A 14,798-nucleotide genomic window follows, 5' to 3' on the forward strand; every position below is an offset into this window, starting at 1 on the left:
ACACACATAGTTCATTCAAGACATGAGATCATCAAAATATTTGCTACAGATCATGAGTTCCTTGTCTCAAAATATTTAGTTTAAGATCCTCTGTTGTTTAGATGATCTTCTTCATGAAGCTTTGCGATATCCAGTGACTCTCCCAAGTCCCCTTGTAGTCTAACCTAATGCAGGTTGAACATAGTCAATCTCTGTTCCAGCATAGTTAACAGTTACATTTTGTAAGTAGTGTCTTCCATAACATATTGCTATTCCCAGTATCTCACTAGTAAACTTGATCCTGTTGTTTGCTTTCCCCATAAAAGATGCTCAGTAATGCTGTCAATTCATAATAGGCTACATTGTTACTCCATTTGTATGACTTGATTGATCAGCAACTTATGTATTGAGTCAAACAAATTGACGCACTGGTTGAGAGATTGTACTTACAATGATATCTTTTACGGTTATCCAGACTTGCAGCTTTCCAAAATTAACATTTGCTAGAATGGATCTTTCAAGATATGCAGTGCACAGTTTCCAGATCCATCCTTGTCCAACCTAGTTCATGCTTCCTCTCTAATGCTTACTATGTTCAACCCTAACTACTCTTCCTTCCTTTGTTGAATATATAGGCACACATTTTATCCATGAGATTGGTATTTGGATTGTGAACTTGTCTAATATGTATTCAACATAATAATATTGTCACCAGGGCTCCTTTCCTGTTGTCTTCTGGGGTCAAGATGAGCTCGAAAGTCTGTGATGGTACTTCTACCCATTTCAGTGTTGTCCATGACACCTTTTTTTGTTATCAGTCTAATTATGGCTTCCCCCACTCTTGTGGCTTCACGGCATTGGTCACTACATATCGATCTTTGTGAGAATGTCCACTTCCTGATGATCCTGTTGCTTCCTTGCCATCTCCAGATGGACTGCCTGCCACGTTGGGTGCCTCGAAGAGGTAGTTGGCAGTTGTCTTTGTGCTGATGGGTTGGTTCTTGCTGAACGCACTTTGCGACCCAGGTGCCTTTTTACTGCAGCAACAACAAGGCGAAGGTGTCCCCCTATCATCATTTCCACACACCCCCTCCACCCCTTTTCCCCCTGGCCAGGTCGAGTCATATAAAGACATGCAATGACTGCTTCAGGCAGTCAAGGGACCTTGCTACTCTTGAATACTTTCATCATCAGAGCATCTATTTCATGGACATCATTAACTCCAGATGAACTACCCCCGGATCAAGGGACTGATGATGTTGCTGTTCAGTCCCTTAACTCCCAACCAACCAACCCACCAACCAAACACGATCACCAGTAATGTTTGCTCAGCATCTCTCATCTCTACATGGTACCTTATATATTTGAGTGCCACATGCTGTATCACCTTACTATTTCTCAATTCTCCCACTGCTCCACAAACTAATAATGACATAGTTAGTATCTTCTCAGTTGATGTAACAAAATTGTTCTTATGATTGATAGTTTCTGTGCAGCAGCTTGACTATTAAAGAGCTATACAAGCCTTGACAGATTGTGTGGTTGCTTATAGAACAACAGTTATATCCTGGTGTTCACTTCTTCATCCTAAGCAAATCAAGAGCCATGAATGTATGTCTTCAGGGCTCCAAAAATATGGAAATTGCCTGGGGGTCAGATCAGAACTGTATGGAGGATGTTTAAGGTTTTCCCAGCTAAACTTCTGCAGCTTAGTGTGACGGACCCCTTACCCTACCTCCTTGACATGCTCATTCCTTTACCTCTCTCTTACTGCGTTTTAACTTCTTTTACTTGCAGTTCGTCTCCTTTGTGCTGCACACTATTTCATATTTTAGGGGTAGCTCTCTGTTGAGTAATGGATGCTCTTTAACACATTGACTACACTGGAGGAGGGTGGGACAGCTGTGAGTGGGATGATTCCCATCCGTGCTGAGCCCCAAGGACAGCCACATACTGTCTTACTTAATGTTCTCCTCTAATTTTTATTTTTGACAGTTCAACTGATGTCCATCACACTTTTAGCCTTCTTGTTTTTACATTTTGAATCTGCCAACTTGAAGACATTCTTTGCTCTGTAACTGTCTTCACCTTTGATGGGCTGGCAGTGATCAAATGTGGGGTGGGGCTGATTTTCTTGCCATTGGATTACCCCTGGAGAACCCTTGTCTACTCTGACTCTTTCTCCAGCCACTGTCAATTAGTTGCAATAAAAATCACTGTGATAACTTATTAGGATGTCTGGCAGCAAGTTTGTAAAATGTTTTTTGCAGGTTGGTTGCCACTAACATCTAATTTTGTATGCGTAGTGGAGCAGTGACTGGTTCAGTGTTCCCCTGATGGTTTCTTTTGACTGTAGGATGGTAATTCACATGGGCTGTCTCTCTGATGGAGTATGCATTGAAAGTGCACATTTGAGATTAATGTATTGTGCCTGTATGTGTATACCCTTGGAATTAAAACAGGATGACATGAAACTTAACGACATTCAGTGCAGTGTTTAGGGGCTTTAACCCAAAGAGAGAGAGAGAGAGAGAGAGAGAGAGAGAGAGAGAGAGAGAGAGGGGGGGAGGGGAGGGGGGGCATAAACTATTCAGTGTCTTGTTACATTAGCCTTGTATTTATTTTAATCTGTAAATAGTCATGACGATTAAGAATACTACCCGCCAGGGTAGCCGTGAGCGCTAATGCGCTGCTTCCTGGACTCATGTAGGTGCGCTGGCCCCAGATCGAATCCGCCCGGCGGATTAATGATGAGGTCCAGTATGCCGGCCGGCCTGGATGTGGATTTCGGGCAGTTTTCCACATCCCACTGGGCTGGTCCCCACATTCCGCCTCAGACATTTGAAACACGTTCACACTCTTCCATGATTTACACTAGACGCAGACAGCTTGAGTACACTACTTCGGGGTGACAGCAGGAAGTATTTGAAAACTAAGTTTTAAATTATACATGTTACCAAAGTGAGCATTTTTTTCTGTGAAATCTCTTTCTCTAACCTCACCTAGCTTTTTCTTTTATACTGTGAAAAGATTTTAATTTGTTTCCTATGCATAATTTGCCTTTCTATTTTGTAGGTATATGTCACACATGTGGTGAAAAAGTAACTGGAGCAGGCCAAGCATGCCAAGCCATGGGTAACCTTTACCACACAAACTGTTTCATTTGTTGCTCATGTGGTCGTGCTCTTCGAGGGAAAGCATTCTACAATGTTCACGGACGTGTTTATTGTGAAGAAGATTACTTGGTAAGTTGAGGTTTCAGATCTTTTTAACATGCTCATTGTATGTTGCTCCTTTCATCATTAGTTATGTAGAGTATTTCTTTCAGATCAGTGAGTACCGTGGTGTAATTAATATAATCAGTGTCTTGTTACATTAACTTTCTGTTTATTTTGATCTATAAATTATCATGATGATTTATTCATGACTTGTTGCTTTTTTAATTATTAGAAAACTGAGTTTTAGATTCTGTGTGTTATAAAAATGAGTGTTTTTTTCTGACATTGGTAGTGAAATCAAAATTAGACAGATGGAAAAAAGTAAGTAAATTGTTCAAAAGTAATACCCATAACTGTTAATAATTTCATCCCAAGAGAAGAGGTGGTCAGTGCCTTCATGGAAAAATGCTTACAGTTGCCTATGGAACCATGATTGTATCCAGGTGTGCACCTCTTCATCCAAAGCAAATCATCTGCCATGAATGTGTTTCTTCATGGCTCCAAAAATATGGAAAATGCCTGGGGTGAGACTAGGACTGACTGTGGGGTGTGTAGGGGTTTCCCAGTGAAACTTGTGCAATGTAGTCAAAACAACCTATGCAACACGTAGCAGTCATCGCCAGCCATTGATCTTTGTTTTTGCTTCCTAGCTATTACAACTTCATTTGATTGGGAAGTGGCCAAGACCAAAAAGGTGGATGCTTCAAAGGGCTAATTGGTTGCGATATAGTCAGCAGGCTATATTTGAACAACAGGCATGTGTCCAGGAGGTGGTGGACCATGTCACCTTTATGATTCAAGGAGCTAGCACCGATTCCACTCCTCAGTCTAGCAGCCAACTCATACAATGACCTGTCCCTTGGCAAGAATGTCACTTGGCAATCGGAGCCACGTGTGCAGCTTTACAGTAATTCAAACACCATCAAACTACAGACCTTCATGTCTTCAGGCATGTGAGGGCAACAGTGTGGCAAATGATAAAACAATGGAACACACACTCCTGGAAGGAATTTGTGACGTCCATTAATTGGTCCTCTTCCACTACACAAGTTTGGCAAGTGCAATACAACTCCCCATATGACCTTGTTGAGAAATGGGGGTCTTATTGGACACACCTAAAGACATGACTAAGCTTTTAGCCGAAGAATGTTTTACTGTCAATTCGTCATATTCCTGAGTTTCAGATGTTCTGTAGGACTGTAGAAATGGATAGCTTCCATGTCTTTTTGTGTGATAAGGTGGCGTACAATCTTCCGTTCTCCATGTGGGAATTGGTATCAGCTCTGTCTACAGCCAGGGAAACTGCTCGTGAACCAGGTCAAATTCGTCACACCATCTCTGTTATCTGTGACTGCATCCAAAGACAAGCTCCTGTCTTGTTTCAATCAGGTCTAGTTTCATTACTAAGAATAAAGTACATGCAGTAACATCTAACGGTAATCCAGGCTTCATGTCATGAAAAGGAACCAGTTTCTATCGCTCGACTCAAACCCTTAGGTTTGGAAGTGATGAATGTACATATGTAATACAGGCAAATGGACAAAGGGAACTACTAACCACTGTACAGAGTTATATACAGGCAAGTTTTTACAATTTCTTTTAGCTTAATTGAGTATACTTCTCACTGATAATAGTTTCCGTTGTCGAATATTGATCATCTGAGATGCTGGCAGGGTTGAACTTCGCTTCTAGCTGGAAATCAGTCCTGCTCCACACTTTGTGGCCTCTGTGTGTGGCATCTGGACCTGTTTGCTTACATGTAGTACACAACTGCGTTGTCTTTTGCATCCAATTCGGAATCAGTGAGCATGAAATCAGTGTTTCTTAATATGTGTGACCCCATACGGAACTGGCAAAAATGACTGGCACTGTATGTCTTTTGTGTCATCCCCTTGCATGCTGATATCTCATTATCTGAAGGATGATAGGGAATTCAGTATTCTGAGATCCACAGTGTCAAGAGTGTGCTGAGGATACCATATTTCAGGCATTACCTGTCACTGCGGACAATGCAGTGGTGGCAGACAGCCTTCACTTAACAACTAATAGCAGTAGCATTTGTTTAGAGTTGTCAGTATTAACAGAGGAGCAACACTGTGTGAAATAACCACAGATCAGTGTGGAGCTACGACAAATGTATCTGTTGGGACAGTGTAGTGAAATTGGCTACGGCAGCAGACGATCGATGTGTGTGTTGGCTAATGGATTGACTTCACCTACAGCCACTTTCTTAGCTCTCGGTCATAACATTTGGACCCTAGATGACTGAAAAACTGTGACCTGGTCAGATGAGTCCCAATTTCAGTCTGTATGAGCTGTGGAGTTAGAATGTAACACAGACCCCACGAAGCTGTGGACCCAATTTGTCGACAAGGCAGTATGCAATTGGAGACCATTTGCAGCCATTCGTAGGCTTCAAGTTCTCAAACAATGGAATTTTTATGGATGACAATGCACCATGTCACTGGGCCACAATTGGTTTGAATAACATTCTGGACAATCCGATTTGGCCACCCAGATTGCCCTCAGTGAATCCTATCAAAAGTTTACGGGACATAATCGAGAGGTCAGCTCATGCACAAAATCCTGCATCAGTAAAAGTTCGGCAATTATGGATGGCTACAGAAGCAGCATGGCTCAGTATTTCTGCAGAGGACTTCCAGCGACTTTTTGACTCCGTACCACTTCGGGATGCTGCACTACGCTGGGCAAAAGGAGGTCCGCCACAATATTTGGGGTATCCCATGACTGTTGCCACCTCATTGTATAATGGCTTCAGGGCAGCCCTTGGTTTGGCTGGAGATCTGCCCACTATCCTGACCAACACAAACACCACTCTCATATGAGTTTCAAAATTTTGTAAACTGTTTTGCAGGTGTAGGCAGAGTGTTGCCAAGCATTGCTGGGTGCCCATCAATCAGACACAGAGCTATTTTATTCCATTTATATAGTAAGTAAATTGCTTTGTTGGAAGACTGTTACTTAGGGAGAGGGTGAAGTAATCTGAGCAAGGAAGCTTAATTGACTAAGTAGGTATCAGGTGTTATATTCCTAGGTTACGAGGCACTAACACAAGATATTTTTATATAATTTCTTATAAAAATCTTGTTTATTTTGTAGCCAAAGCAAGTCAGTCAGTCTGGCTAGCAAAACTAAGAATGAATTTTTGTTTTTCAGTACTCGGGCTTCCAACAGACAGCTGAAAAATGTGCTATCTGTGGTCATTTAATAATGGAGATGGTAAGCGAAAATGATTATTTGTACTTACATATGGAATTAGTACTGAAGTTATCCCTGCAAATCATATTTAGTCTTTGTTGTTGGATGCTCCAGGAATAACTTCACTGTGTGTGTTGAGATTTCTTAGATTGGTTTTTAATGCAATGAATTCAGGGTTCTTTTTTGAAATAATGGAAATACCATATGCCTCCTGTGCACCACTTTGATTCACAAAGTACTTCTGCTCCCCCCTCCCTTCTCTCTCTCTCTCTCTCTCTCTCTCTCTCTCTCTCTCTCTCTCTCTCTCTCTCACACACACACACACACACACACACACACACACACACGGATCCTCAACCTTCAGGAAAAAATTGAAATAAATATTAATTCTTTTTCTTCTACAGTTACAGCTTTTTGGGCCACAGTTGATGAAATTTTGTAAAATCTGTTTTGTGTTACAGATCCTGCAGGCTATGGGAAAATCATATCATCCTGGCTGCTTCAGATGCTGCATCTGCAATGAGTGTTTGGATGGTGTTCCATTTACAGTGGATGTTGATAACAAGATATATTGTGTTAATGACTACCACAGGTACAGTTTAGTGATGTGTAACCTCCATCCAGACTCATATAAGGAAAACATTAGTTTTGGTTGAAACTTATTTTGTATCCAAGAACGCATTATTCAGATGGACACACATTATAAAATTTATTAATTGAGATCTGGACCAAAGACCTTCCAGATAATATTCCGTATTGACCATACGACCATAAGGTACAAACTCATGTTGCACTATCCCAATGTAATCGATGAAAACAGTGAGAACAACCTTCACATGAAATTGAACTTGTCATTTTTTTAAAAATTTTTTGGTCTTGGCTCTTCAGGCAGTTTCCATTGAAATTGGGCCTTGGTTTCGATGTCGTACCCATGGTTTGTCACTTGTTACAGCCTTCTTTAGGAGATCTGGCTCATTGTTGACTTCATTCAGCAATTCCTGAGCCATGTCTACACAACATTGTTTTTGGTCAAAATTCAGCAATTTTGGAATAAACTTTGTTGCTATACATTTCCTGCACAAAACATACAAAAAAAAAAAAAAATGCTTGGAATGCACCATATGATGTGCTGACATCATCTGCAAATCTCTGATGGTGGTTCAACGATTTCCTATAACCATTTTCTTTACTTCTTCCACATTGTCGCCAGTAATTGATGTGCCAGGGCGTCCAGGGTGATCATCGTGTTAAACGTCTTCTTGACCCTTTTTGAAACGTTTATACCACTCATAAACTCGTCTTACGGATAGGAGATTCACCAAAAGCTACAGCAACATTTTGAATGCTCTGCATTTTGCAAGCATAATTTAATGCAGAGCCTTTGCTGCATCTTTTTTTGAAAGCAAAAATTCACTAAGCCCCCAAAAACACATATAACCTTTTCGACTGTCAACAATAAACTAAATATTCAGAACTGCTGAAAACACACATATACATCAGCAACATGTGTACCAACAAGACAAAAAAACTTTTGAAAATCGGATGTATGTAGCCTTCGAAATTAAAAAAATTCCTGTTACTTTTTGATCGCATTTTATACTTTTAGTAGCGACATACTTATTAATTATTTTCAATAGTTTTCATATAATTGGATCAGCTCCATACAATTGTTAATAACTTACTTGCTCTGAATTGATTGGTTTTGTGTCTGCATTCAGAAATAAGTTGTCCTTGCTATGATGAAGTAGTTATTTTACTTCACATTAATTTGACACTGTTTTCACAACAGAAGTTCAAGTGTGTCACGTGAACATAAAGTCTTTGTAATTCCATTTCATGATACTAACAGTCAGTTCAATTAATTTCTCATAATTATATTTCACTGCAATTGATTGAAATGTCAGAGTTTTGAAAGGAACAGCTCATAAACGTTACAAAAAAGTCAGCTTATTATTTATAAATTACTGATGTATCACTGAAATTAACCTATTGTTCACAATGAAATTTTAGCATGGGCTTACCCTCATTCGTGCACCTTTTCCTGTTGTGCTCTACAGGAACAGTAAGCAAACCATTCCCATCCTTCCCACATCTGCCATACAATAGTGTAGAAATTATTTTATTTATTCCATATCATTCCGGACTACAGAACTTAGGAGGAGTGAAAGAAGCAGTAGCATATTAATTATTTTGTAAATACATATTAGGCTTTTTTGTTTTTTACTAGCAGATGCCGCATCTTGAGGATCTCCACACTGTAGGGCCACAAAGCAAACAGTGGCATGTAGTGCAATTTCATTTCACTTATTTTGTACTTTCACTGAAATTTTGACAGCAAGAATGCTTTTCTACATACAGTTTTGTCTCTTTGAACTGTTACTTTGTTGGCACTTCATGAAAATGTCAGTCTCTTCATTGGCTGTGCACATATTTGTTACTATGTTACACACAATTTTCCTTTACTGATTCTTTTTTTTTTTCTGTTGCAGGATGTTTGCTCCCAAGTGTGCGGCATGTGGGAAAGGAATAACACCTGTTGAGGTACATATTCTTGTAATGTAAGACACAATCAACAGTAAGACCCCATTGAATCATAGGTTATTATTCTTCCACATGCAGCCAGACAACTGTTGAGAATGTAGACACAGACATAGAAACAATCCATGTACTGATACAAGCTGTTGCTGACAATAAGTAAGAACACAATATGAGAGCAAGTGCCTGCTGCACTCACTTATAAAGAGGATGGCTACGGTAGACGGCACAGTGGATGCACGAGTCACTTGGCCAACCAAAGGTGACCTCTGGTGACCAGCCCATGCAGATACTGTTGGCAGAATATTCGAAGTGTAGCGTACTCCACTGATGCGGGCGACTGGTAAAACATCCGAGGCCTCTGCAGCGGACGCCAAAGGCAATGGTGTCGAGATAGCAGGCAGGAACCGGTGAGTAGGAGCAGAAGTGGCGCAGCCGTGGACACATGTGGCAGCCGCTCTCCTGTGAAGTACTATAAGAGAGGACCAGTGACAAGGATGCTGGCAGCATCACAAAATGTGCTCCCTCAGTGTGGTGGGACTGTGCCAATGGATAAGCACTGACCACTTGGTCAGGGACACATGTACTGGAGGAACCAAAGGTGCCGGCCCAGCTGGCAGCAGAATTGCTGGTGACAGCAAAGCATCGTGGGAAGGCCTGGCAGGGGTTGGACCTTGAAGCAGAGGCATTAGGTGGCGTCATCCAAAGGTGGGCGAGTCTGCCCCACAGCAGGGATGCATCACGAGGTGGAGGTGGCGGGCCCATGGCCCACTTCGTGGTGCATGGGCGTAGCTGGTCATGGTAGCAAGCCACCATCACTGTTATGCCCTATACAGAGGCAGTGGCCTCAGCAGCTCTCAGCTGTGGCCAGAATCCACTTCAGTTGGCAGCTGAACTCCCAAGCTTAGTCCATGGAGGCAGGTGCAAACTGCGACGAGCCGTACTGACAGGTGTTGGTGGGTCAGCATGAGCTGGTGGACGAGGGTGCATGTCTGGTGACTATGGGGCATCTTGGCTGGACTCTTATCCCTGCTGTCATAAACCTTTGGGAACTCGAGAAGTATGTCAAGGGATTGTCTGTGGAGAAATCTGCAACATACTTGAACGTGCGTATGAGACATCCCACTTCATCATTAGATTGGGGATGAAAACGAGAAGGTGTCATGTGGGGAATACCCTGATATGCACAGAAATCGTGGAAGGCCTGAGTCACAAATTCAGTAGAAAAACAGTTGGAGTGGTCCTGAAACATAGCCATGGCTGATGTTGAAGAATGGTGGATTATCAACAACAACCAACAACCAGTAAGAATGTAGGAAGGGCCCTGTGGAATCAATGTGGGCAGAGTGCCACAGATGCTGTGGTGTGGGCCATGGAGAAAGCATTACCCAAATTGCGGCGCCACCTGTTGGATAGCACACTGAGAGCAGACTGTGGCAACACTTACAATGTCACCATTGAAGCCAGCCCAAAACACATGCCAGTGGGCCAGTAACTTAGTATGCAAGACGTCCGCAATGTCTCGGATGTAGGAGTTAAAGCACATACCACTGTAGGGGTGCCGGGATCACAACACTGAGTGATAGCCCATCCGTAGCTAGAACACCACCACCATCAAGTAACAGAAGGTGGTAAGTGATAACAAAATAGTTATGCAAAGGATCAGAAGACCTGCCTGGATGACTGTCTGGCCAACCATGCTCAACAAGGTGAAAATTTGACACAAGACCAGATTGGCAGTGACAGCAGCTGCAATAAGGCAGCCCGTAATAGGAAACCCTTCCACTGTATGTTGCGCTTCAGCATCTAAATGAAAACAGAGTAGTTAATCCTGATCAAAAGTAGGATCTAGCCCCTTTGGAAGCCGGGAGAGAAGGATTAAACAATGAAACTAAGGGCTTGTTTTCAGTAATAAGTTGGAACTTAGACCAGTACAAGAACACATGAAACTATTTGAGGTTGTAGTCACTGCCTTTTCAACGTGGGAGTGCGAGTTCAACGTTTTTGACGCATAAGCTATCAGACTTTTAGAGCTACTCTCATATTGATGTGTGAGAATGGCCCAGAGTCCATACTGAGAGGCATGCATAACCAAAGCTGGGCAGTGGTTAGAATGTACAGTAGCCAAACAAGGAGAAGAACCGAGCAGGGTGGCACAGTGGTTAACACACTGGACTCGCATTCTGGAGGATGAGGTTCAATCCCACATCCGGCCATCCTGGTTTAGGTTTTCTGTGATTTCCCTAAATTGCTTCAGGCAAATGCCGGGGTAGTTCCTTTGAAATGGTACGGCCGACTTTCTTCCCCATCCTTCCCTAATCCGATGAGATTGATGACCTCGTTGTTTGGTCTCTTCCACTAAATCAACCCAGCCCAAGGAGAAAGTGTAATTTAGATTTCAAAATTGTGAGCATTGCTCGCAGGCTGGCATCCACTGAAAAGGAATGTTCTTGTGGAGCAACTCATGGAAGTGGATTCCAGCATGACCACACTATTTGTGGTAGTAATCAATTTCATCTGAAAATGCATGGAGTTGTTTGATATTGGTAGAGTGAGACAGAGCTGTGACCATGGCAACATGCTAATATAAAGGCATAACACTATCCCGAGAAACCTCAAACCACAAATATGCAGTGGATAGCTGAAAAACATATGATTTGGCCAAGGTGCATTTCAACCCTGCAGTATGAAAGATCTGAACAAGGTGTGTAAGTTACGTAAATGGTCTACAGTGGTTGCATCCATCATGATATTGTCATCACGATAATTGATATGTCCTGGAATGGACATGAGCGGTTTTTCCAAAAAACACTGAAAAATCACAGGGGCAATAGCCACAGAAGTCGCTAATATTGTTATATTCTCTATGATGCCCTTTAGAATCCTCATTCAACAGAACCTATAAATAGGCTTCAGATTAATCACTGTTCGAGAGAAACTGGCCAACAACTTGCCTAGACAGGGAAAAGGGTAGATTCAGTGAAAGATTGATTATTAACTGAAAATTTAAAGTCAGCTCTGAGGTAAAGCTGACCAGTTGGTTTTTTAACATCCATGAGGGAGATAGACCACTCACTCAATGTAATAGGCTATATGACCCCCAACAATGTCAGCCTGCCCAATTCTGATTTCACTTGGTCGTGCAAAGCCAAAGGAACAGGGCACACGTAGAAAAACCATGGCCACGCTATAGGTTTCAGGGTAATGGAAGCAGCAAAATTAGTGGCACAACCTAACCCATCAGAGAAAATGTGATTGATTGATTGATATTTAACAGGGGAGCTAAAACAGCTTAGGTCTGACTCGCCACTGCCCGCACCGAAACTAGGTTTATTGTGCGGTATCGCACCCTGTATATCTAGTAAAGCCAACCAGTGCCCTTAAAATAGTGCAAGGAGTCCCTCTACGTTTTTTGCTAGACACAATTTCTTCAGGTCTAGTTGTCCTGAAGATTCTGTATCTTTTACTTTCCAATGCCATGCATTTTAAGATTAGGTGTTGATGCAGTTTCTTCACCCTCATCACAGATCCTACATTTAGGGTCCTCTTCTGTTATACCCATTGTGTGTAAGTGTTTTTTGAAATTCCCATGGCCGGTCATCAGTCCAGTCATGAGTTTTATCTCTTTCCTGTTCAATCCTAGGATTACAGAGCTTCTTTTAAAGCGTGGCTTGGGCATCATTACCTTACCATGTTTTTGTTGATGGACCTTGGTCCAATATCCTACGTGCTGTTTCCTAAGCCAGTTCCGTAGTTCTAATTTGATGATAGCCTTGGTGATTGTCAGGACAGATTCCGGCCCAATAAATGGAGTTGTTGCCCCCATCCTAGCCAATCTATCGGCTTGCTCATTGCCACAGATCCCTGAGTGGCCAGGCCCCCAACACTAGGTTCACCCTATTGCTTCCCCCTAGCTCCACCAGAGCCCTGTGGCAATCTGCAACAATCTTAGATCTTGTTGCAGGAACTGCCAATGATTTCAGGGCTGCCTGGTTGTCTGAATAGATGTAGATTCTACAGTCATTGTAGCACCTCTGCATTTCTCCTCCACACATGCCCTGATTGCAGTAATTTCAGCTTGGAATACAGAGGCCAGTTTCCCTAGAGTGATGAAGCTCTCCAGCCTTGGCTGAACCCCGTACAACCTTGCCCCAATGCCTTGGGCTGTTTTTGACCCATCAGTGAACCAAACGATGTCCCCCGTACGGTGTCGAACTGTTTTTTTCCCACTGCTCCCTACTTCCAATTATTATGTCGTAAGGCTTGGAATCAGTTGGGAGTTATTATATAGTCGGCAGGCATTTCCCCAGCCATTCCTATATTTACCTCACTCACTATGTTAGTGTGTGATTCTGGATATCCAAATGCGACCCAGTTTTTGCCAGTTTTATGTCTACGTGCCTCAGCTGCTGCCTCCATCTTGGCACAAAGGTGAAGTGGAGGCATATTCAGCATGGCTTCCATTCCATAAGTTTGTGTGCTGCTAATTCCGCCCGTTGTGGCTAAGCAGGCCAATCTCTGCACCTTAGCAACCTCCTTAGCAGCAACCCGTTGTTCTACCTTCTTCCACCACACTACAGCACCATAGGAAATCCTAGGTCTAACCACTGTGGTGTATATCCAATGCATACCCCTGGGACTTAGGCCCCAATCCAAGAAAATAGCGAGATCTGAACACAGAGAACTGCCGGTAAGAGACCTGGTTGAAATGAGGCATACTGTCCCTAAAATGGTAAAACCAAAAGCATCCATACTGGACAAATTTGCAGTGCCAGCATCATCCACTACCAGAGAAGTCTAGGAATGAACCACTGCTTATACATAATGGGAGCCATAAATTGCCCCAAAATTGGAATGTGCTGCTTGTTATAACTTGCCAAATGTTGAGTGACACGAGGCAACGTCAGATATCCCAGATCCACATAAGTTCAAGAATTCAGTGAAGTCATGACTGCATCCGTGTTCATGTGTAGTCTGAGTAATCTGTCTATCACTCGCACTGATGAACAGTTTGTTATGATTCACACTGTATGGTTCTTCTTCTTCTTTTTTCTTCAAATTTTTTTTTACAGTTGTTACGAATCACCTAGTGCTTAGAGTACAGTTGCCACATCGTCATCCTCCCCTCGAGAACCGACTGGTGACCAGGGCAGGAGCCACTGCGGCAATGTCACACCAAGTCTCAATCAGATCATCCTCAACACTAGATACCTCAAAAGATTGAGCAGTATTTAAAATTTCAGCCAAAGAGGGATTCTTGTAGTGTGTGTTGGTGCACCTCCTTGTCAGGAGCTAACTGAATGATGGCTTCATGGCCCATACATAAAATCAGCATAGAAATCATGATGAGCATTGGTAACAAACTGACATTTCTGACTGGAATTTGGCCACCCAAGCACCAGTAGGACTGGTGAGGCTGTTTACAACAATGATAGTTTTTGGTGATAATTTAATAACAGTCTACACATTTTGTCAAACAAACATGATGCATGTTCCTGGAATGGTGTTAACTGGCGCAACAACTGGTAGGCCCAAGGAGAAATCCAAGAAAGAAACCACGCCTTATACATGTTTGAATAGCTGATGCCAAAGATGGGGAAGTGTTGGTAAAGTCCCTTCTCATAATCCTCCCAGTCTTTGGTCTCATAATTGTAAGGGGGAAAGGGCAGCAGGTATGCCGATGGCGTGGAAGCCTTCATATTCAGTGTGGGTGACGAAATTCATGATAGCAACCACAAGAGTCTGCTGCTGCTGCTGCTGCTGTAGAAAATGTTTGAACACTGCCTCCACGCCCAGAAAAACTGAAGGAACAACAAGTAGTTGGAGTGTACAGAAGTGAACACCACA

The 14,798-nt window shown here is 42.5% G+C and overlaps 1 protein-coding gene across 1 annotated transcript in view; it reads left to right on the plus strand.

Moving 5' to 3' along the window:
- LOC126088606 (LIM domain-containing protein jub) overlaps window positions 1-14,798 on the plus strand; it is a 200,796-nt gene that overhangs the window by 155,019 nt on the left and 30,979 nt on the right. The window contains exons 3-6 of the mRNA XM_049906822.1: window positions 3,055-3,224; window positions 6,375-6,437; window positions 6,878-7,008; window positions 8,906-8,957. Coding sequence (XP_049762779.1) covers window positions 3,055-3,224; window positions 6,375-6,437; window positions 6,878-7,008; window positions 8,906-8,957 — 416 coding nt within the window. The remainder of the gene's footprint in view (window positions 1-3,054; window positions 3,225-6,374; window positions 6,438-6,877; window positions 7,009-8,905; window positions 8,958-14,798) is intronic.

Source organism: Schistocerca cancellata, chromosome 6, assembly GCF_023864275.1.
Source record: "Schistocerca cancellata isolate TAMUIC-IGC-003103 chromosome 6, iqSchCanc2.1, whole genome shotgun sequence".
Taxonomy (NCBI): domain Eukaryota; kingdom Metazoa; phylum Arthropoda; class Insecta; order Orthoptera; family Acrididae; genus Schistocerca; species Schistocerca cancellata.